The sequence below is a fragment of the Hyla sarda genome, chromosome 2 (genome assembly GCF_029499605.1).
Source record: "Hyla sarda isolate aHylSar1 chromosome 2, aHylSar1.hap1, whole genome shotgun sequence".
Taxonomy (NCBI): domain Eukaryota; kingdom Metazoa; phylum Chordata; class Amphibia; order Anura; family Hylidae; genus Hyla; species Hyla sarda.
Window position 1 is genome coordinate 202317177 of NC_079190.1, and position 23272 is coordinate 202340448.

Sequence of the window (23272 nt, forward strand, 5' to 3'; positions counted from 1 at the left end):
ATAAAAAGTAAAGGGCAACACCAGCATGTTAGTGTAAACAATTTTTTTTTTACACCAACAGGCTGGTGTAGACCCCAACTTTTCCTTTTCATAAGGGGTAAAAGGAGAAAAAGCCCTCCAATATTTGTAGTGTAATTTCTCCCGAGTACGGAGATACCCCATATGTGGCCCTAAACTGTTTCCTTGAAATACGACAGGGCTCAAAAGTGAGAGAGCGCCATGCGCATTTGAGGACTAAATTAGGGATTGCATAGGGGTGGACATAGGAGTATTCTATGTCAGTGATTCTCAAACAGGGTGCCTCCAGCTGTTGCTAAACTCCCAGCATGCCTGGACAGTCAGTGGCTGTCCAGAAATGCTGGGAGTTGTTGTTTTGCAACAGCTGGAGGCTCCATTTTGGAAACACTGCTGTACAATACGTTTAAAATTTTTATTGGAGGGACAGTGTAAGGGGGTGTATATGTAGTGTTTTACCCTTTATTATGTGTTATTGTAGTGTACTGTAGTGTTATTAGGGTACATTCACACTGGCGGAGGTTTACAGTGAGTTCCCTGCTAGGAGTTTGCACTGCGGTGAAAAATATGCCGCAGCTCATACTTGAAGCAGGAAACTTACTGTAAACCTGCCCGTGTGAATGTACCCTGTACATTCACATGGGGGGGGGGGGGGGCAAACCTCCAGCTGTTTCAAAACTACAACTCCCAGCATGTACTGACAGACCATGCAGGCTGGGAGTTGTACTTTTGCAACAGCTGGAGGCACACTGGTTGGAAAACCTTCAGTTAGGTTCTGTTATCTAATTCCAACCAGTGTGCCTCCAGCTTTTGCAAAACTACAACTCCCAGCATGTACTGATCACCAAAAGGCATGCTGGGAGATGTAGTTATGCAACAGCTGGAGGGATCGCAACTACAACTCCCAGCATGCTGGGATTTGCAGTTTTGCAACATCTGGAGATCTACAGTATAGAGACCACTGCAAACTGTGGCCCTACAGATTCTGCAAAACTACAAATCCCAGCATGCCCAGACAGCAAACAGTTGTGTGGGCATGCTAGGAGTTGTAGTTTTGCAAGATCTGGAGGGCTATAGTTCAGAGACTACCATATAGTGGTATAGTGGTCTCAATATGTAGCCCTCCAGCTGTTGCAAAACTACAACTCCCAGCATGCCCAAACAGCTGTCTGGGCATGCTGGGAGTTGTAGTTTTGTCACATCTGGAGAGCTACAGTATAGAGACCACTATATAGTGGCCTCAGACTGCAGCCCTCCAGATGTTGCTAGGCAACTTACCGTCTTCCGTCGGATTCAGGGAGCTTGCTGCACGATATCGCCGCCCGCCGATCTCCGACGCCGATCGTCGCCCGCAGCCTCCGCAGATCGGTAAGCTGACTCCGGCGCCGGTCCTCTGTCATTTCAGATCGAGGGCGGGGGGGCTTAACTTTTGTTTTCCCCGTTCTGCCCACCCACAATAGGTGGGGCAGAACGGGGAAAACAAAAGTTAACCCTCCCCCGCCCCCGATCTGCTATTGGTGGTCGCATCTAGACCACCAATAGCAGGGATAGGAGGGGTGGCACCCCTGCCACCTCACTCCTATCTCTTAAGGGGGATTGTGGTTGTCTTAGACACCCACGATCCCCCTTATATTCTGGGTCACCGGGTCACCATAGACCCGTAATGACCCGGAATCGCGCAAATTGCAAGTGTGAATTCACTTGCGATTTGCGCCGATCGCCGACATGGAGGGGTCTGATGACCCCCCTGGGCATTTGCGCGGGGTGCCTGCTGATCGATATCCCTTGGTCCTTAAGTACCAGGGAGCAAAGGCGTACCTGTACGCCCTTGGTCCTTAAGGGGTTAAAAAGGATTTCAGGGACTTAGGCGCCAAGCTTGAGGCAATGACCTCCAAGGTAATATTTTCTGAAATATTACCTGTACCACGAGCCATACCAGAGAGGCAGCGGGAGATTAGGAAGGTAAACAAGTGGCTCAGGAGCTGGTGTAGGAATGAGGGGTTTGGGTTCATGGAGAACTGGGCGGACTTCGCTGTCGAATAACAGCTCAACCGTAGGGACGGACTGCACCTCAATGGGGAGGGTTCAGTTGTGGAGAGAAGATGGCTAGAAGGGTGGAGGAGTGTTTAAACTAGGGACTGGGGGAGGGAACTTACAATGTAGAGGGGGAAAATAGTGTAAATAGAGAGGGGGACTTAGTAATGTACCTAGAGTGGAGCAGAGGGAGAGGTTAGAATAGTTAATAGGGATAGGCTTCATAAGAAGAAAAAACATTCACCTTTGAATTGCATGTTGACTAGCGCCAGACGTCTGTCCAATAAAACAGAGGAACTGGAGTAGTTAATGTCTGAGGAGGATTATGACATAGTGGTTATAACAGAGACTTGGTTGGACGATAGCTGGACTGGGTGGTCAACATACAGGGTTATGGTCTATTCAGGAAGGATCGGACAAAAAGGAAAGGGGGAGGAGTTTGTTTTTATGTGAAATTGAGTCTGAAGGCCGCACTGCCAGAGGATATATGGGAGGGAGATGATAATGTGGAGTCATTATGGGTAGACATATATGGAGATAAAAACATTCTGATAGAGGTTTCCTATAAGCCACCAAACATAATGAAAGGCAGAAGATCAATAACCGAGGCAAATAAACAAGGCAGCAAATCAGAATGAGGTGATAATAAAAAACAGGTTTCTGACTAGAGATGAGCGAATTTACAGTAAATTCTATTCGTCACGAACTTCTCGGCTCGGCAGTTGATAACTTATCCTGCATAAATTAGTTCAGCTTTCAGGTGCTCCCGTGGGCTGGAAAAGGTGGATACAGTCCTAGGAGACTCTTTCCAAGGACTGTATCCACCTTTTCCAGCCCACCGGAGCTCCGGAAAGCTGAACTAATTTATGCAGGATAAGTCATCAACTGCCGAGCCGAGAAGTTTGTGACGAATCAAATTTACTGTAAATTTGCTCATCTCTATTTCTGACTATAGCTAAAGACAATTATCTGTCCCAAATGGTGCAGGGCCCGACCAGAGGGGGCGCACTACTGGACTTAATATTAACCAACAGACCTGACAGAGTAACTAATGTACAAGTAGAAGGACACCTAGGAAATAGTGATCATAATATAATACATTATAATTTGTTCTTGAATAAGGGAATCTCTTGAGGGGCCACAAAAACAATGAACTTTAGGGAAGCAAAGCTTGATCAACTCGGAGAAGCCCTTAACAATATAAATTGGGATAATGTCCTCAAACACAAGAATACTGACACTAAATGGGAGACTTTTAAAAATATCTTAAATTCTCACTGTAAGATGTATATACCTTATGGGAATAAAAGGGTCAGAAATAAAAGAAAACCAATATGGATGAATAAAAGTGTTTAGGGGGCAATAAATGTAAAAAATAAAGCATTTAAACTACTCAAACAAGACGGCAGTGATGAAGCATTAAAAAGCTATGGAGAAAAATGTAAAATATGTAAAAAAAACAGATGACAGCGACAAAAATAGAGACAGAAAGACCCATTGCCAAAGAGAGCAAAACTAACCCCAACATGTTCTTTAACTAAATAGCAAAAAGGTTAAAAATGAAAGTGTAGGGCCTTTAAAAATGATGACGAAGAAATTATAAATGGGATCAGGAAAAAGCAAACATATTAAACAAATTCTTCAAATGTCAAAAAGTTTTAATCAGTGGGGGTCCAGGTACAGAGTACTCCCCATACTCCCCAATGGAACAAAGTGTTCAAAAGAGCATTGTTTATCCTTTCTGCCTCCATTCTCACTGAAGACGGGCACATTATACAGTCATTATATGGAGCCTGTCTTCAGCAGCATGAAGGTAGTGCAAAGAAGCAGTGCTCAGTTGAGGGCTTCTCCCCACTCATTGTAGTGATAGGTGTGGGTCTCACCACTGGGGACTCCCGTGATCTTGCATGCAGCACCCACCTCTGGGAGCTGCACACAGCGCTTCAGACTTTGAGTCTGCCGGGTCACGACTATGGGGCAGGAATATTGTGATGTCACACCCGCCCCAACAATGAAAGTCAATGGGAGGGGGTGTGACGGCCCTTTGGATAGGGGATAGGATGTCTTAGGGCCGGATTACACCTTTAAAATGTCCACCCCTGGACATCTTATCCCCTATCCGGAACCACTGAAGATCCTCAGACTGAGTCCATCTTGACCAGCGGGACGGAAGATCGTGACGACTCCGCTCCGTGTGACTTCACACCCCGCCCCTCAATGCAAGTCTATGGGAGGGGACATGACAGCTGCCACGCCCCTTCCCATAGACTTGCATTGAGTGGCGGGGTGTGCAGTAACACGGGGGCGGAGTCGTGACATCACGATCTTCCATCCCGGTCGTCAAGATGGACTCAGCCTGAGGACCTCTAGCGGTTCCTGAAGCCGCTACAGGTGGGTGCTGCATGGTAGATCTGGGGGGGTCCCCAGCAGCGGGACCCTGGCCATCTGACATCTTATCCCCTATCCTTTGGATAGGGGATAAGATGTCTAGGGGCGGAGTACCCCTATAAGTCAAATTTGTATGAAAATTGTATTGTGTATGAAGCAGAAGTTGTGTATGAAGCAGAAGTTAGTGAATAGCAAAGATGTAAGTAAATACATATAAATAAAGGGTAAGGAAAATTTATTCTGGGACACATTTTCTCAATAAGTAATTATGTCATTAAAAGGGGTATTCTGGGTTCCAAAGGATAAGGGATAAGATGTATGATCGCAGGGGTGGACCCCCGCGATCTCGGTGAAGCCCCGGCACAGTATGCTGGGCCCTGCTTCCGAGATGGGGATGTGATGTCACGACCACGCCCCCTCCATTCATGTTTATGGGAGGGGGCGTGACGGCCATCACGCCCCCTCCCATAGACAAGAATGGAGGGGGCATGGCGTGACGTCACTAGGGGTCGTGACTGTGATCGCGGGGGTCCAAAGCGGCAGGACCACTGCGATCATACATCTTATCCCCTATCCTTTGGATAGGGGATAAGATGTATAAACCCGGAATTCCCCTTTAATACAGCCCACCCTAATATCATGGTGTTCTGTGTTTTCTACGTACTGCACCCAAACAACCTGATTTATCTTGACAGTAAACAAAAGAAATGAGCAGCAAAGCCAACTATGTTACATCATATTCATGTATTACTTATTAAAAGACTAAAATAGATATTTGAAAGAAAATTGTATATTATGTATACTTGCCTGCAATTGTTCTTCTAGTGCAGCTGTAGCTTTATCTCCACTTGCTTCATCCACCACTACCACCATATGAGTAAGTGAATTAACTCTTACTTGTTCTTGCTCTAAGTCATCTTGTAAAATCTAAAAAAAAAAGGCAGAGTATATATTTAAGAGAATTGATTAACTACTCAGGATAGTATAAGTCCATAAAGTCAATATTTACACTTGCAATCCATTGTGTTAATTTTCTTAAAATAATTCAAAAATTACGTGCAGATTAATTTCTAAAATATCTTTAAAGGGATTGGCACTTCATTTTTCTATGTAGCCATCAAGTGATAGGCAATGTTTTATCTGCCTGCAGCAAGCACCTAGAGAAACTTAGGGGATGACTGCGTACTATATCTATTGACCCCTATGTCTCATCAGAAACAACCTCTGTCAAAATCTGATGTGAGCTGATCACCCTGAATCCCTGTCATGACCCCTCGGACAAACAGCTTATTTGGATGGGGAACACTGGCCAAATAGGGATTTCATCTACAGTTTCTGCAGGCAAAACATATTATATTGTGGAAATCTAGATGAAAATAGCCAAAATTATATTGCTCCAGTGTGACTCATAGAAGATGATGTCAAATTCCATATCTTCTTGAGAAAGCTCCTTTAAATGAGTGTCTTGGAATTATACAAAATGCATATATGGCTGAGGGTGGGTTGAAAAAAATGAACCTATACTTACCAACCCTGAACCCCTGCTGCTGCTTCACCAATGCTCCTGTTGCCTGCTCACCTGATGATGTGTGGTCTCAGAAACTTCCCCACTTAGCTTATCGATGGCCACAGCCGTGTCCCACCTCAGCTAGTTATTGGCAGATTGGGCACTTCTTGTTGAGGCCACACATCCTCAGGAAACAGGAAGTAGGGATAAGTACCAAGGCTTGGAATAGGTAGCGTGGCATTTGCAGTGGACTCGAAGATGTGAGTATAGGTTGTATTTCATATTAAACCCACCTTAGTCATACATGTAGTTTATTTGTTTGTTTTTAAAAGGTAATAACAAAATTTGCCATAAGTCTCTTAAATCCCTTTAAGAGACTTAAAAGGGTACTCCCGTGGAAAACTTTTTTTTTTTAATCAACTGGTGCCAGAAAGTTAAATTTGTAAATTACTTCTATTAAAAAATCTTAACCCTTCCAGTACTTTTTAGGGACTGTATACAACAGAGGAAATGCTTTACTTTTTAGATTTCTCTGATGTTATGACCACAGTGCTCTCTGCTGACATTTAAGGAACTGTCCAGAGCAGCATATGTTTGCTATGGGGATTTTCTCCTGCTATAGACAGTTCCTAAATGGACAGCAGAGGTCAACAGAGAGCACTGTGGTCATGACATCAGAGAAATCTAAAAAGTAAAGCATTTCCTCTGTAGTATATAGCCGCAAAAAAGTACTGGAAGGATTAAGATTTTTTAATAGAAGTACAAATCTGTTTAACTTTCTGGCACCAGTTGGTCTGGCCATAAGGACCAGACCAATTTTATTTTAGCACTTTTGTTTTTTCCTCCTCCTTCTAAAAATCACAACTCTCTTATATTTCCATCCACAGACCCATATGAGGGCTTGTTTTTTGTGTCACCAATTGAACTTTGTAATGACATCACTTATTTTACCCTAAAATGTACGGCGCAACCAAGCAAATAATATTTATGTGGAAAAATTGAAAAGAAAACTGCAGTTTAGCAAATTTTGAAATGTTTTGTTTTCACGCTGTTCACTTTCCGGTAAAAATTACATGTTTTCTTTATTCTGTGGGTCAATACGATTAAAATGATACCCATTTCATATGCTTTTCTATAATTATACCGCTTAAAAAAACAATATCAAACCATTTTAGAATTTAAAATTAGTATGTTTAAAATTGCACTATTTTGACCACCTATAACTTTCTCATTTTTCCGTACATGGGGCGATATGAGGGCTCATTTTTGCGCCATGACCTCAAGTTTTTATCAGGACCACCTTTGCTTAGGTTTTACTTTTTATACATTTTTTATTAATTAATTTTTTTGAATAAAATGTAACAAAAAAGCAGCAATTTTGGACTTTTTTTTTTACGTTTACGCCGTTCACCGTATGGGATAATTAACAGTTAATAGTTCAGAGATTTACACATGCTGCGATACCAAATATGTGTATTCATAAATTTTTTTTTACACTTTTTGGGGGGTAAAATGGGAAAAACGGACGTTTTACTTTTTTATTGGGGGAGGGGATTTTTCAATTTTTTTTTTTATTTTACTTTTTTTTACTTTTTTTTTTAACACTTTTTATGTCCTGATAGGGGACTATTCATAGCAATTAGTTGATTGCTAATACTGTTCAGTGCTAAGTATAGGACACAGCACTGATCAGTATTATCGGTGATCTTCTGCTCTGGTTTGCTCGATCTCAGACCATAGCAGAAGACCCTGGGAGACGGCCAGGGCCAGGTGAGGGGACCTCCGGCTGCTATGCTGGATGATCGAATCCCCGCGGCAGCACTGCGGGCGATCCGATCATCCATTCAAAGTACCGCACTGCCGCAGATGCCGTGATCTGTATTGATCACGGCATCTGAGGGGTTAATGGCAAACATCCGCACGATTGCTGTCAGCAGCCAGCACCTGCCGCGCATGACGCGAGCACCGCGTAAATGTACGTCATGGTGCATTAAGTACCACGTCACCATGACGTACATTAACGAACCATTAAGGGAAATGAAATTTTATATATGTATTTTTTCAGGTGAATGGATAATTGAATACAAATATTGTGCTTGATAAGTAGTAGGTATGATGCAAGACAGCTGTTAACCATACAAGCTTGCTTATTCATCAGGAGAAGAAGAAATGAGTCAAAGAAGTACTCCGGTGGGGGGGGGGAAATATCAACTGGTGCCAGAAAGTTAAACAGATTTGTAAATTACTTCCATTTAAAAATTCTAATCCTTCCAGTACTTATCAGCTGCTTTATACTACAGAGGAAGTTGTATAGTTCCTTCTTTTCTGTCTGACCACAGTGCTCTCTGCTGACAACTCTGTCCATGTGTGGAACTGTCCAGAGAAGGACCAAATCCCCACAGCAAACTTAACCTGCTCCGGACAGTTCCTGATGGACAGAGGTGTCAGCAGAGAGCACTGTGGTTAGACAGAAAAGAAATTCAAAAAGATAAGAACTTCCTCTGTAGTATACAACATCTGATAAGTACAGGAAGGGTTAAGATTTTTAAATAGAAGCAAATTACAAATATGTTTAACTTTCTGGCACTAGTGGATTTGAAAAAAAAATGTTTCCACCGCAGTACCCATTAACTCCTTAACAACGAAGGACATATATTTACGTCCTGCCCGGCTCCCACGATATGCCGCGGGGTCACAGGGCGTCATATCAGGTCGGTTCCGGCAGCCATCAATGGCCGGGACCCGCGGCTAATACAGGACATCACCGATCGCGGTGATGCCCTGTATTAACCCTTCAAAGCTTACTGCCGCATCTGAAGCGTAATTTAAACTATCCCGGCTGCTCAGTCGGGCTGTTCGGGACCACCGCAGTGAAATTGCGGCATCCTGAACAGCTTAGAGGACACCGGGAGGGACCCTACCTGCCTCCTCGGTGTCCGATCAGCGAATGACTGCTCCGTGCCTGAGATCCAGGCAGAAGCAGTCAAACGCTGATAACACTGATCACAAGCGTGTTAATACACGCCAGTGATCTGTGTAAAAGATCAGTGTATGTAATGTTATAGGCCCCTATGGGAGCTATAACATTGCAAAAAAAAGTAAAAACAAAATGTTAATAAAGATCGTTTAACCCCTTCCATAATAAAAGTTTGAATCAACCCCCTTTTCCCATAAAAAAAAATAAAACAGTGTTAATAAAAATAAAAATAAACAGATGTGGTATTGCCGCGTGCGTAAATGTCCGAACTATAAAAATATTTCATTAATTAAACCACACGGTCAATGGCGTACACGGAAAAAAAATTCCAAAGTCCAAAAAAGCGTATTTTTGGTCACTTTTTATACCATTAAAAAATGAATTAAAAGTGATTAAAAAGTCTGATCAAAACAAAAGTGGTACCGATCAAATCTTCAGATCACGGCGCAAAAACTGAGCCCTCATATTGCCCTGTACGTGGAAAAATTTCAAAAAAGTTATGGGGGTCAGAATAGGACATTTTTAAACGTATACATTTTCCTGCATATAGTTATGATCTTTTCCAGAATTACGACAAAATGAAACCTATATTAGTAGGGTACCATTGTAACCGTATGGACCTACAGAATAATAAGGTGTCATTTTTTACCGCAATATGCACTGCGTAGAAATGGAAGCCCCCAAAAGTTTCAAAACAGCGTTTTTTTCTTCGATTGAGTCACACAATGATTTTTTTTCCATTTTGCCATAGTTTTTGGGTAAAATGACTAATGTCACTGTAAAGTAGAATTAGTGACACAAAAAATAAGCCATAATATGTATTTTTAGGTGAAAAATTGAAAGGGTTATGATTTTTAAAAGGTAAGGAGGAAAAAACAAAAATGCAAAAACTGAAAAATCCTGCATCCTTAAGGGTTTAAGAACTGTACCGAGTAGGAGAAAATCCCCATAGAAAACATATGCTGCTCTGGACAGTTCCTAAAATGGACAGAGATGTCAGCAGAGAACACTGTGGTCATGATGTCAGCAGAGAGCCCTGTGTTCCAAAAAGAAAAGAATTTCCTCTGTAGTATTCAGCTGCTAATAAGAAATGGAAGGATTAAGATTTTTAAATAGAAGTAATTTACAAATCTGTTGATTTAAAAAAAAAAAAAAAAGTTTTCCACCGCAATACCCCTTTAAATGCCTTCAAAACAAACTTTCTAAAGATAACAATGATTAATCCCCCTCCTTGAATATAACCTAGGCTTAGCACAAATTTGGTGATAAAGAAAGAAATAGAAGTATTTATGTGAAAGTTGCATATTTAAGTATCACAGTACCCATTGAAACGACATTAAGTACATTGAGTACATTAGAAACTGTTTGTACAATTTGTTCCAGAATGTTCTTACATGTATTTGTGACCCAGTGTCAAGGATCTCTCATACTTGAGTTTGCTATATGGAATAAATGCTTCTCTGAAACTTCTCACTTATTTTTATGCATCAGAACCAATGTTTTGAACATGATTTTTATTTGCCTGGAGGGCATGCTTCTTTTTACAGCTTTAAAACTTAAAGGCATCACCATTAATACGAAATGTAGTGGATTCTTCTATAACTAAATTCGTGACAGGAGATCAAGTAGAAAACTATAGCAATTGTTGTTTTTTTGTCAGTGAATCCATAAAAACAACCGATATAAAGCAGATATATTATATAATGTATGTAATATTATAACGACAATAAAGATGTCCTACCCTTAGTTGGAAAAACATCACACATTTTTTTTTCTAACTAATAAGTATTTTCTAGTTAATCACAGAAACAAATAATTTTGTAACATGTCAGTAACATTCTTTGCTTTTATTGTCTCTATTTGCAGATACGAGATATGGCATCATACATGTTAAAATATCAATCAATTAATTAATTAATTAATTAATTAATCTAAAGTGCTTTCCTAGAATTATTTTTTACTTATACAGTATAGCTTTAGTGAATCTGCCACTATTATGTAAGTTGACATGTCAGAAGTAAAGTGTCTTAGTGGCCACAGGGGTACTTAAAAACCAGGGATTGGTGTAAAGGGAGCATGACCATCCCCAGCCTGGCATAGATAATTTTTAGTAAATTATATAATTTGTTGATCATTTTTTGTAAATATTAGGTGAAATTTTTGCCAACTAATACCTGTGTAGTTGTCATGCTGTGGTGCATGAAAAGTTGCAGTTGTGCACAATTTGTTAAGATGCCTATGTCTTGTGGTAGCACTTTTTGCCTTAAAGGGATTGTCCACCTTTATCTAGTTTTTTTTAATCTATTTTTTTATATGATGTGTGATTTATGCACAGAGACAGCTCTCTCTGCAGCCCATTCTCTTTAGTGATGCAGCACTGTCTCCCTTCAGTCCCCCTTCCCTGTGCGCAGTCGGACAGCTCATTGTCCATACATAGCTGCCTATGGAGGAGCATGTTCCACTGGCACTCTATGGTTGCTTTCAGTTTATTGCTATGGTGTATCATCTTATGCTTTTTCATAGTCGGGGGACCGATTGGGAACAGAGTGGTAACACAACAGGAGAGGGCGACAGAGGAAGCACTCTGTATGTGTAAGTCTGGATTAAGGTGGCCAACCCTCTTTAAGACCAACATGTTAAATGCTGGTCTTTAATGTCCCCCCTGCCCCCCATAGTATTCACTACATAACTAGCTACACATGTATTTTAAATAAGATCTACTTTGAGGTACATGGTTATAATTTGATGTTATGTAATTGTGAGAGAGTTCTGTCTGTTTTTATTTTTTGTTTATAGCTATAAGAGAGGACAATGCCCTAAATATACTCAAAAATGAAGGGATTTGCTAATGGTATTAACACATGTTTTTAAATGTTTGTTCAAACTGTCTAAGGCCAGGTAAATAAGCACATATTTTATTTACGCTTGCGTTTTCACCCATTTTGTTTGCTCTAATCCACAACGTCATGAAAAAAATTACAGACAAAATCACATCTGAAAATGCAAGCATAAATAAAATATACTGTATATTTTTTCGCTGTGGGAACCTGTCTTTTATTCAATATTTGAACAAAGTATACTTTTGAGGAAATAAGGAAAATGCATTGAAAGAAAAAATGCAGCAAGACAGTGAGTTGCTGTTTGAAAATATGCCTAGCCTTACCCTTATCACAAGGATTCTAGCATAACCACTATCGCTACTATCTGCTGATGAGACCATTTCCTTTGACCTCTGGTGATCTAATATTGCCAGGAGAATTTCATCCAATTACACAATTCCTCGGCCACTGTAGGGGAATTGTTATATTACCAGTTGCCCACTTTAATAAACAGTTGAGCATATAAATGTGTGGCCAGGTCAAGACTTCCAATGGAGTACTCTAAGGCTGGGTGCACATATGTCCAGCATCCAGCATGGGGAAACTCAGCCTAGATCTCCACACAACTGATGCTATAACTGATGACAATGTGCATCAGTTGTCATCAGTTATATGGCATCTGTCGTCCATTGTTTCTGGATGCCGGACAGGGGAACACAGCAAGCTGCGTTACCCTGTCCAGTGCCATCCGGCATTAAAATTGGGATGCTGGATGATTGTGAACTGTCCCGTTCAAATCAATGGAATCAGTTTCACTCTGGTTCACATCGGAGGGAAATTGTGCCAGACGCCGCACATATGTGAACCCAGCCTTATTAGGCTGGGTTCACATATGTCCGGCATCTGGCAAATGTGAACTCAGCCTAAATCTCAACGCAACTGATGCCACAACTGATGACAACTTGTCATCAGTTGTATGGCATGCGGCGTCCATTGTTCCTGGGCAACAGACAGGGGAACGTAGCAAGCTGCGTTCCCCTGTCCGGTGCCATCTGGCATGTCCAACCATCCGGCGTCAAAATTGAGACGCTGGATGATTGTGAACTGTCCCATTCAAATGAATGGGATCAGTTCTAGCATCAGTTTCCCTCTGGTGCACGCCGGAGGGAAAATGTGCCGGACGACTGATATATGTGAACCCAGCCTTAGTGGGTTCTAATTGAAAGGTTTGTCATTATATACACCGTCTTCTTATATACCATACATGTCTATTTTTTTCCATTTTATTTCATATGGTGCTTTGCTGAGTGCTCATTGCACCACACTGTACTCACAATCTCGATAAGCTGTGTAACTTTTTTGCAATAAAAAAGTGTAACCCTAAGAGACTTCATTGCTTATAATTTTTTTCACAGTCTTTGCTTTTACATCACATACTATAAATGTATGTTTTCTACCATTTACTGCATAGTCATAAGGATTTTAGGTTAAAAGACACTGGCTCTTATTTTACTTGGAAAAAATGGTCATTCATTGAGGTCAACACTATAAAATGGAATCGGCAATAAAAAGAATATATATGTGTATACTTGCAAAAAAAATCTTTTAATAAACCAATCACAAAGAAGACATAACAATTGAATTCTGCTCATTCTGCCATTAGCAATATGTTATACTGGGCACTTATAAACAGCATGGTCGCGTTAGGCAATTTAATAGTCATCTGCTTGTGTTAAACACAGTCTTTCTATTTTATAATAAATGGCTGTAATAAGACTAGACTAGACTAATTATTTTCCTGTCTCAATTTAGGCTTTTTACTATTTCTTTCTCAAACAATTTATGAGAAAGATTTTAATGGATAATAGTCATAAGAGCAATTGGCTTGCTTAATATGTTCTTAGCAAAGTACGTGTAAAACAGAAGGAGAAATTATTTGCTTGTTTACTTGGTTAATTATTTTTATTTCTTATTTTATTTTACTTTTTTGCACATTTAACAGTTTGCAACATTTACATTTATTTATGCTTAACAGATCACTGAACAACTTCTATAAATTCTATTAATTTAAATTAATTTTGTTCATCCTGAACTTCCTATTTCAACCAGCAACTACAACATAAACCACTTCCAAGGAAGCACAACAGCTTGGTCGACTACTGTGTAATGGAAACAGTTGAACAACTGTAAAATGAATATTGCTCTTCTACTGCACATTGATACATTGCCAGCTTTCTTTCAATAGCTAATGTCTGCTAAATATATTTTACTTTACAATACTAACATAGCCGCTATTTAATCTAGAATTTTGAGCACAACTTTTCATTTCCCAGTTGTAAATATGAGGAATATACAGGGGAGTAATTGATTGGTAGGTGGCTCACCACAGTCTCTAAATTGTTTACACACTTGCTGTGGTTTTTGTTACTTTCCACTGTGCCTGTTACTGCAGCTCAGCCCAGTTTATCCTATGTTGATCAGTAGATGATGGAAGGGGGGTGGATAAGTCAATAATTCATATCAGAAAGTCCACATATGTCTACACAAAAGGTTCTTTATAAACAAAAACTCTAAAGAAAACAGAACACATAAGATGCAAAAAAAAAAATTGAAAGAGAAACCCTTTTAAAATTGATCTGAAAAGTCATTGACTTGAGACAGTAAATAATGTCAATAAAGCCCATGATCTTAGACCACTACCAATTTCCGAAACAAATGATCTTTAACACCCCTTCAAGCCCTTATATCATTTTTGCATCTGTATGAGGTTTTAGTCATTGAAAATTTCTGACATAAGAACAGTTATTTAAATCTGCTGCAATTTGTTAGGAATGTCAAAAATGTTCTCTTTAGCTTTGTAAATAAGCACCAAAAAAATTACTTATAGGGGGAGATTTATTAAAACTTGAGCAGAGGAATGGTTGAGCAGTTGCCCATAGAAATCAATCAGATTGCTTCTTACCTCAGTTTCTTAACACATACTCTGAAAAGAATAATATCTCCTATAGAAAATAAAATATTTACAATAAAACTTAAAGGGATGTTCCCAATTTAGACATTTATTGCATGCTCCTTTTCTCAAAAATGGAAGGCCCCCGACCCATGTCTCATCTGTTGAAGCGGATGCTGAGAATGGACAAGCAGCTACGCTTATGCTTCTGAAAACAGCCAAGCATACAGTGTAGCATGCTTCTATCAGTTATTCTGTACATATTAGGCAACATTCACAGTATGCTTATGCATTAAAGGGGTATTCCCCTGAAAAAAAAAATTAAATCAACAGGTGCCAGCAAGATAAACAGATTTGTAAATTACTTCTATTTAAAAATTGTAATCCTTCCAGTACTAATCAGCTGCTATATGCTCCACAGAAAGTTCATTTATTTTTTAATTTCCTTTCTGTCTGACCACAATGCTCTCTGCTTACACCTCTGTCCATTTAACCCCTTAACCCCTTAAGGACCCGGGCTTTTTCCGTTTTTTCATTTTCAATTTTTCCTCCTTAACTTTAAAAAATCATAACTCTAAATTAGTCATTAGTAATTTTACCCAAAAATCTACGGTGAAACGGGAAAAAAAATCAATGTGCGACAAAATTGATGAAAAAACACTATTTTGTAAGTTTTGGGGGCTTCTGTTTTTACGCAGTACATTTTTTCTCAAAGATGATACCTTATCTTTATTCTGTAGGTCGATACGGTTAAAATGATACCCTACTTGTATAGGTTTGAATTTGTATCACTTCCCAAAAAAATCATGAATACATGCAGGAAAATTTATACGTTTAAAATGGTCATCTTTTGACCCCTATAACTTTTTTATTTTTCTGTGTTCAGGGCGCTTTGGGGACTCATTTTTTGCGCCATCATCTGAAGTTTTTATCAGTACCATTTTTGTTCTGATCAGACTTTTTGATCACTTTTTGTTCACTTTTTTGTGGTATAAAAAGTGATCAAAAATGCGCTATTTTGGACTTTGGAATTTTTTTACGCGTACGCCATTGAACGAGCGGTTTAAAAAGCAGTATATTTTTATAATTCGGACATTTCCGCACATGGCGATACCACATATGTTTATTTTTATTATTATTTACATAATGTTTTTTTTATTTTTGGAAATGCCGGGTGATTCAAACTTTTATTAGGGGAAGGGATAATTGAAAGGGTTAATGATTTTTTTACACTTTTCTTATGCAATATTATAGCTCCTATAGGGGGCTATAACATTGCATGTACTGATCTTTTTCACTGATTGATCCATCTCCATAGGAATGGATCAATCAGTGTTTTCGGCGATTGAATGCTCAAGCCTGGATCTCAGGCTTGAAGCATTCATTCGGCGATCGGACAGCACAGGAGAAGGTAAGAAGACCTCCTCCTGTGCTACAGCTGTTCGGGATGCCGCAATTATACCGCGGCGATCCCGAACAGCTCCCTGAGCTAACCGGCAACTTTCACTTTCGTTTTTAGCCGCGCGGCTCAGCTTTGAGCGCGCGGCTAAATGGTTAACCCCTTAAGGACCGGGGTTTTTTCCGGTTTTGCATTTTCGTTTTTTGCTCCTTGCCTTTAAAAAATCATAACTCTTTCAATTTTGCACCTAAAAATCCATATGATGGCTTATTTTTTGCGCCACCAATTCTAATTTGTAATGACGTCAGTCATTTTGCCCAAAAATCTACGGTGAAACGGAAAAAAAAATCATTGTGCGACAAAATTGAAAAAAAAACGCAGTTTTGTAACTTTTGGGGGCTTCCGTTTCTACGTAGTACATTTTTCGGTAAAAATGACACCTTATCTTTATTCTGTAGGTCCATACGATTAAAATGATACCCTACTTATATAGATTTGATTTTTTAAGACTTCTGGAAAAAATCATAACTACATGCAGGAAAATTAATACGTTTAAAATTGTCATCTTCTGACCCCTATAACTTTTTGATTTTTCCGTGTATGGGGCGGTATGAGGGCTCATTTTTTGCACCGTGATCTGAAGTTTTTAACGGTACAATTTTTGCATTGATAGGACTTATTGATCGCTTTTTATTCATTTTTAAATGATATAAAAAGTGACCAAAAAAGCACTATTTTGGACTTTGGAATTTTTTTGCGCGCACGCCATTGACCGAGCGGTTTAATTAATGATATATTTTTATAATTCGGACATTTCCGCACGCGGTGATACCATATATGTTCATTTTTCTTTTTATTTACACTGTGTTTTTTTTTTTTATTGGAAAAGGGGGGTGATTCAAACTTTTAATAGGGGAGGAGTTAAATGATATTTATTCACTTTTTTTTTTCACTTTTTTTTTGCAGTGTTATAGGTCCCATAGGGACCTATAACACTGCACACACTGATCTTCTATGCTGATCACTGGTTTCTCATAAGAAACCAGTGATCAACGATTCTGCCGCATGACTGCTCATGCCTGGATCTCAGGCACTGAGCAGTCATTCGGCGATCGGACAGCGAGGAGGCAGGTAGGGGCCCTCCCGCTGTCCTGTCAGCTGTTCGGGATGCCGCGATTAGCCGCGGCTATCCCGAACAGCCCGACTGAGCTAGCCGGCCACTTTCGGTTTCACTTTTAGCCGCGCGGCTCAGCTCTGAGCGCGCGGCTAAAGGGTTAATAGCGCGCGGTGCCGCGATCGGCACTGCGCGCTATTAGAGGCGGGTCCCGGCTTCACTATGACGCCGGGCCCGCCGCGATATGACGCGGGGTTACTGTGTAACCCCGCGTTATATCAGGAGAGCAGGACCAAGGGCGTACCTGTACGCCCTTGGTCCTTAAGGGGTTAATAGCGATCAGTGCCGCGCGCTATTAGAGGCGGGTGCCGGCTTCACTATGATGCCGGGCCCGCCGCGATATGATGTGGGGTCACCGTGTGACCCCGCGTTATATCGCAGGACCGGGACCCAGGACGTACCCATACGTCCTTGGTCCTTAAGAGGTTAAGGACGCAGGGTTTTCCGTTTTTGTATTTTCATTTTTTCCTCATCACCTTCAAAAAATCATAACATTTTCAATTTTGCATCTAAAATTCCATATGATGGCTTATTTTTTGTGCCATCAATTCTACTTTGCAGTGACATTAGTAATTTTACCCAAAAATCCACAGCGAAATGGGAAAAAAAATCATTGTGTGACAAAATTGAAGAAAAAATGTCATTTTGTAATTTTTGGGGGCTTCCATTTCTACGCAGTGCATTTTTTGGTAAAATAACACATTCTCTTTATTCTGTAGGTCCATACGGTTAAAATGATACCCTACTTATATAGGATGGATATTGTCGTACTTCGGGAAAAAATCATAACTATATGCAGGAAATTGTACATGTTAAAAATTCTTATCTTCTAACCCCTATAACTTTTTTCTTTTTCCGCGTGCGGGCTGGTATGAGGACTCATTTTTTGCGCTGTGTTCTGAAGTTTTTATCGGTACCATTTTTGCATTGATAGGACTTTTTGACCGCTTTTTATTAATTTTTTCATGATGTATAAAAGTGACCACAATACGCTATTTTGGACTTTTGAATTTTTTTGCACGTACGCCATTGATCGTGCGATTTAATTATCAATATATTTTTATAGTTCGGACATTTCCGCACGCGGCGATAACACATACATTTATTTTTATTTACACTGTTTTTTTTTTTCATGGGAAAAGGGGGGTGATTCAAATTTTTATTAGGGAAGGGGTTAAATGACCTTTGTTAACTTTTTTTTTCACTTTTTTTTTTGCAGTGCTATAGCTCCCATAGGGACCTATAACACTGCATGCACTGATCTCTTATGCTGATTCCTGCATAGCCATAGCTTTGCATGGATCAGCGAGATAGGGGCTCGATTGCTCAAACCTGTAGCTCAGGCTTGGAGCTATCAAACCCAGATCGGACGCAGCTTAGACAGGTAAGGGGACCTCCGCTCGCGTCCTAGCTGATCGGGACATCGCAATGTTATTGGGATGTCCCAATCAGCCCGACTGAGCTGCCGGGAAGCATTTACTTTCACTTTCAGATGCGGTGGTCAACTTTGATCGCCGCGTCTGAAGGGTTAATAGCTGTTAGCCCAGGGTCCAGGCTATGAATAGCAGCCGGGACCAACACGGTGTGATGTGGGGTCACGGCGTGACCCAGTTATAAACACCGGGACCAGGCGTAGGGCGTACAGGTACGCCCTACGTCCTTAAGAGGTTAAGGAGCTAAAGAGTGGAAAAAAGGAGGATGGCGCCTTGTTCTGTCGGCTATGTGCTAAAATGCCCTTGAATTGGAATTAGCCTCACCTTATGTGAACCTTGGTGTCATGCATATCACCCCTCTTTAATGGGGTAGCGGTGTAGAATCACGGGCTGCATCCTGCAGAGATTGACCGATCTCCTCTTGGGGGTCGTTATTAAGTCAGGCAAGTTCAAGTTGAAAAAGAGTTCTGCGATGGCGCTGCCTTGTTGATTCGCATAGAAAGTCGAGTCCAGGTAAAAAGTAACAGTGTATTTTATTTAACACATTAAACTTTTACAGGAACACATAGCACAGTACAGGTTTAAAGAACACATAGTTTTTGCGCCAAAAATTTGTTGATATTTGTGTGATTTATTATGAATATTTTCCTCTGGATGTTCGGGTTTTATAATAAAAACATTTGTATCAGATTTTTACCCACTGAATTATTCATAAAAGGAGCAACCAATCAACTATTTGTATTATTGTTACGTCAGTTGTTGTGATGCTCATAGTGCCGGTCACGTGGTGTGTGAGCGACCAATTACTGCTTCCCAGGGTGAGTTTCAAAAAGACGCTTTGGCGGTATGTGGCACCAAATGATCAAAAGGGAATTCTCAAAGTGACGTGTAGGTCACGTGGTGTAGTAGCGACCAATAGAGGAAATCCAGGGGTTTAGTTCAACAAGGCTTTTGATGATGTATCTTTTCACTTGTCATTGGTTCATAGAAATGACCAATCATCTTTTTTCTAGGATGTCTTGTGGGCCAATCAGAGTGTTGCCTACTGATGCACTATATAGCAGAGAATATAAACATAAGTTTTCGCCTGGTATTTTTACTTGCCATTGGTTCAAAGAAATCACGACCAATCAGCTCTTTTCTTGGATGTTCTTTGGACCAATCAGAGCATTGCCTACCATAGTGCTATGTATCGCGGAGAATACAAACAGAGGGTGGCTCGCTGGAGATAGACGGTGATGAAAATGAGCTGATTAATGGACTGAAGGTATGTGAGGTGTATAGAGATTACATAGATCTTTTTGTTATTAAATGGTGTGTTCAATATATTCATTAAGTCCCATCAGGATTAAAGTCTTCCTCTTGAAAATCCAGTAGTTTTCTCTTCTGCTTAATTGTTTGTATCTTTTGTTGCTGGTTGAAGGAATATGTTCTATTGGTACCACAGAAAAGTCAGAGAAATCACATTTATGTTTAATGGATGTGTGTCTCGACACGCTATATCCGTTCTTCACATTTGAGCGATTATTCTTTAATCTGGTGCTTAACATTTGTGTGGTTCTCCAAATGTATTGGATGCCACGTGGACATTCCAGTAAATAAATTACATATGAAGATTTACAGGACATCCGACTCTTGATTTTATAAGATTCACCTGTGGTCTTAGAAGTGAAATCTTTGCAGACATTTTTTATGTTGTTGCAGCATTTGCAGTTTGTTGCACAGCATTTGAAAGATCCCAATATCCTGTCACTCAGGGTGTTTGTTTTTTTTGGATGGTTTCAGTTTACTTGGAGCCAGGATGCTTTTCAGTGATTTGTTTCTCCTAAAGGTGACTTGGGGTCATGCAGGAAGTATATTTTTCAAAAAAGGATCAAGAAGAAGGATATTCCAATGTAACATTTTTTTATGTTCTTATGATCAGTGGAGAATGTGGTTAGGAACCTGTTGGAGTATGGTTTTTCCTTGGCTGTGTTTTCAGAGGTATCCAGCACATGTTTTGGTTGTATACAGGTCCTCTGTTCCAGACTGCTAGCTTTCTTTTTACTTTCTTAGATGAGGGATTTTGGATACCCCTTAGGTCTGAATCTTTCCTCTAGAATCGTGCTCTGAGTCTGGAAATCCTTAGTTGATGTGTAGTTTCAGTGTATCCATTCATATTGCCCATAACGGATATTCTGGGTCCATTTTTCTGAATGGCAGCTGGTATAGTCAAGATAGTTATTTCCACCCACACTTTTGAAGAAGGTTTTAGTTTTGATCTTTTTTTGACTGTCATGTGAGACCACAAAATCCAGAAATTCTGCATTATAGTGTGTATGTGTAAAGTGGACATTCCAAAGTATTGTTGTTCAGGGAGGAGACGAATTTATGGAGGTTTTCTGTACTGCTGTCCCAGATGATGAAGATATTGTCGAGGTTATGCAATGATGGAATAGGGGATTGCGTTATAGGAGTTGTTCCTCGAATGCACCCATAAATAAGTTTGCAAAACTGGGTGCGAACCGCATCCCCATTGAAGTCCCGCAGTGCTGGCGATAGATGCGGCCATTAAACTGGAAAAAATAATGTTCCAAGATTAACTTGATGGCGTTCAAAAGGAATTTCTGTTGTGGTTCTGGCATCTGTTCATCCGCTTGAAGGTAATAAGATACGGTGGATAATCCTAGGTCATGCTGTATGATTGTTTAGAGGGAGGAAATGTCTGTGGTTAAGAAGGAATAGTGTTCTTCCCATTTGCAGATCTATTATTGATTTTATGAAGTCACTGGTATACTTAGTGGAAGATGTTAAGTCTATGTGGGAGTCTACATACTGCGATAAATTGGAAGTGGCAAGCTTACTACAAAATGCCAGAAGATTTGTAGCCAAAAAAGCAAAATCCTTAAGAGACATACTATCTCCAAGTGAGTTCACATCAGGAGAATCCAAAAAGAATTGTCTGGCAACAAAAGGATGCTACTGTTGTAGCGCCACTAGATTCACCTGTTGCACCTTTATAACCAACACCACCACATTCACATCCACAACAACCAAACAAAAATATTCCATCCAGTCACTGATTCATTGTAATTCCACCCATGTGGTATATTTGGTCACATGTACAACATGTCGAATACAATATATATAGGTAGAATAGCCAGGAAACTCAAAAAACGTATTGCAGAATATTTCCTTTGTACAACCAATACACTTACGAGCAATCGCTCGATATCTGGACTCACCAGACATCTTAGAGACCAACACTTTGAAGTGGTAGGCATCGGACGGGTATTCGAATCAGATGGCTGCTGGTACTCATGCTCATTGCCCCCCCCCCCTCCTTCTTTCTTTGTCATCTATTATTATTGGTTGACTTCTATTAAATGCTATTATATGGTTTTCAGGTACTTTATATATCTTTATCTTTAGCAGACAATACTTATATATACTTCAAACTAAACCACATAACAGGGTTTTTCTTTATTGGGTTTTGTTGACTGAATGGCATGAGCATGCATATACTATTCCGTTTCTAGCTAGTCATATGAGTGATGACATACTGCGGCTTATATATATCCATGTTTAGCTATTCATTTAAACAACAGTATGTTGTGACCCACATAATATCAATCGATATTATATACCTTGATATATGTGAATCTGAGTTTTTTATTCACTGCCTTTATTGTCACTATTCTATGTATATAAACAACCCTTTGCCATAGTTCCCAATTCGTGTATAATTTGGCATATATCGGCAGAGATAAGGGGAAGCCACCTCTCGGAGAGATATACATATATTCTCATTCACACAATTAATGTTTGACCTGCACCCTCTTTCTACATCATAAGACAAATGGTGCAGTTCACATACATGCGTCATCTGAAGCAAACTTATATGTGTATACTTACCATCTATTCATACAAATCCGCTCCATGTTTTCTGGCTTTGTTCTTTGTGAAGCATGGTTTGTACACGTCATTCAGTCTCCGGTCCTGGCATTTGCTGGTTTCCGCTGAGCTCATTAGAAGTTGAGACTATGTAAGGGGCACATGCCTGTCGATATTTTGCCACGACTAAGAGCCACATGCAGCTCGAAACGCGTCAGTGTTTCTTGTTCTTTTACATTTCACGGATATCCTCTGTTTTTAATCAATGGAATAAAAGTGAAGTTTGGAATTTTTTTGCGTGTAGGCCATTGACCGTGCGTTTTTTATATCGCACGCGGCGATACCACATATGTTTATTTTTATTTACACAGTTTTTTTTAAATGGGAAAAGGGGGGTGATTCAAACTTTTATTAGGGGAGGGGTTAAATGATCTTTATTCACTTTTTTTCCCCACTTTTTTTTGCAGTGTTATAGCTCCCATAGGGACCTATAACACTGAACACACTGATATTTTACATTGATCAGTGGTTTCTCATAAGAAACCACTGATCGATGATTCTGCCGCTTGACTGCTTGTGCCTGGATCTCAGGCACCTAGCAGTCATTCGGCGATCGGACACCAGGAGGCAAGGTAGGAGATCCTCCTTGTGTCCTACAGCTGTTCGGGACAACGCGATTTTGCTGCGGTGATCCCGAACCCCC

At 40.1% G+C, this 23272-nt stretch overlaps 1 protein-coding gene across 2 annotated transcripts in view; it reads right to left on the reverse strand.

Moving 5' to 3' along the window:
• DMD (dystrophin) overlaps positions 1-23272 on the reverse strand; it is a 2642350-nt gene that overhangs the window by 1856564 nt on the left and 762514 nt on the right. For both annotated transcript variants that reach the window (XM_056556147.1, XM_056556148.1), the window contains exon 13: positions 5245-5364. In XM_056556147.1, the coding sequence (XP_056412122.1) occupies positions 5245-5364 (120 nt within the window). The remainder of the gene's footprint in view (positions 1-5244; positions 5365-23272) is intronic.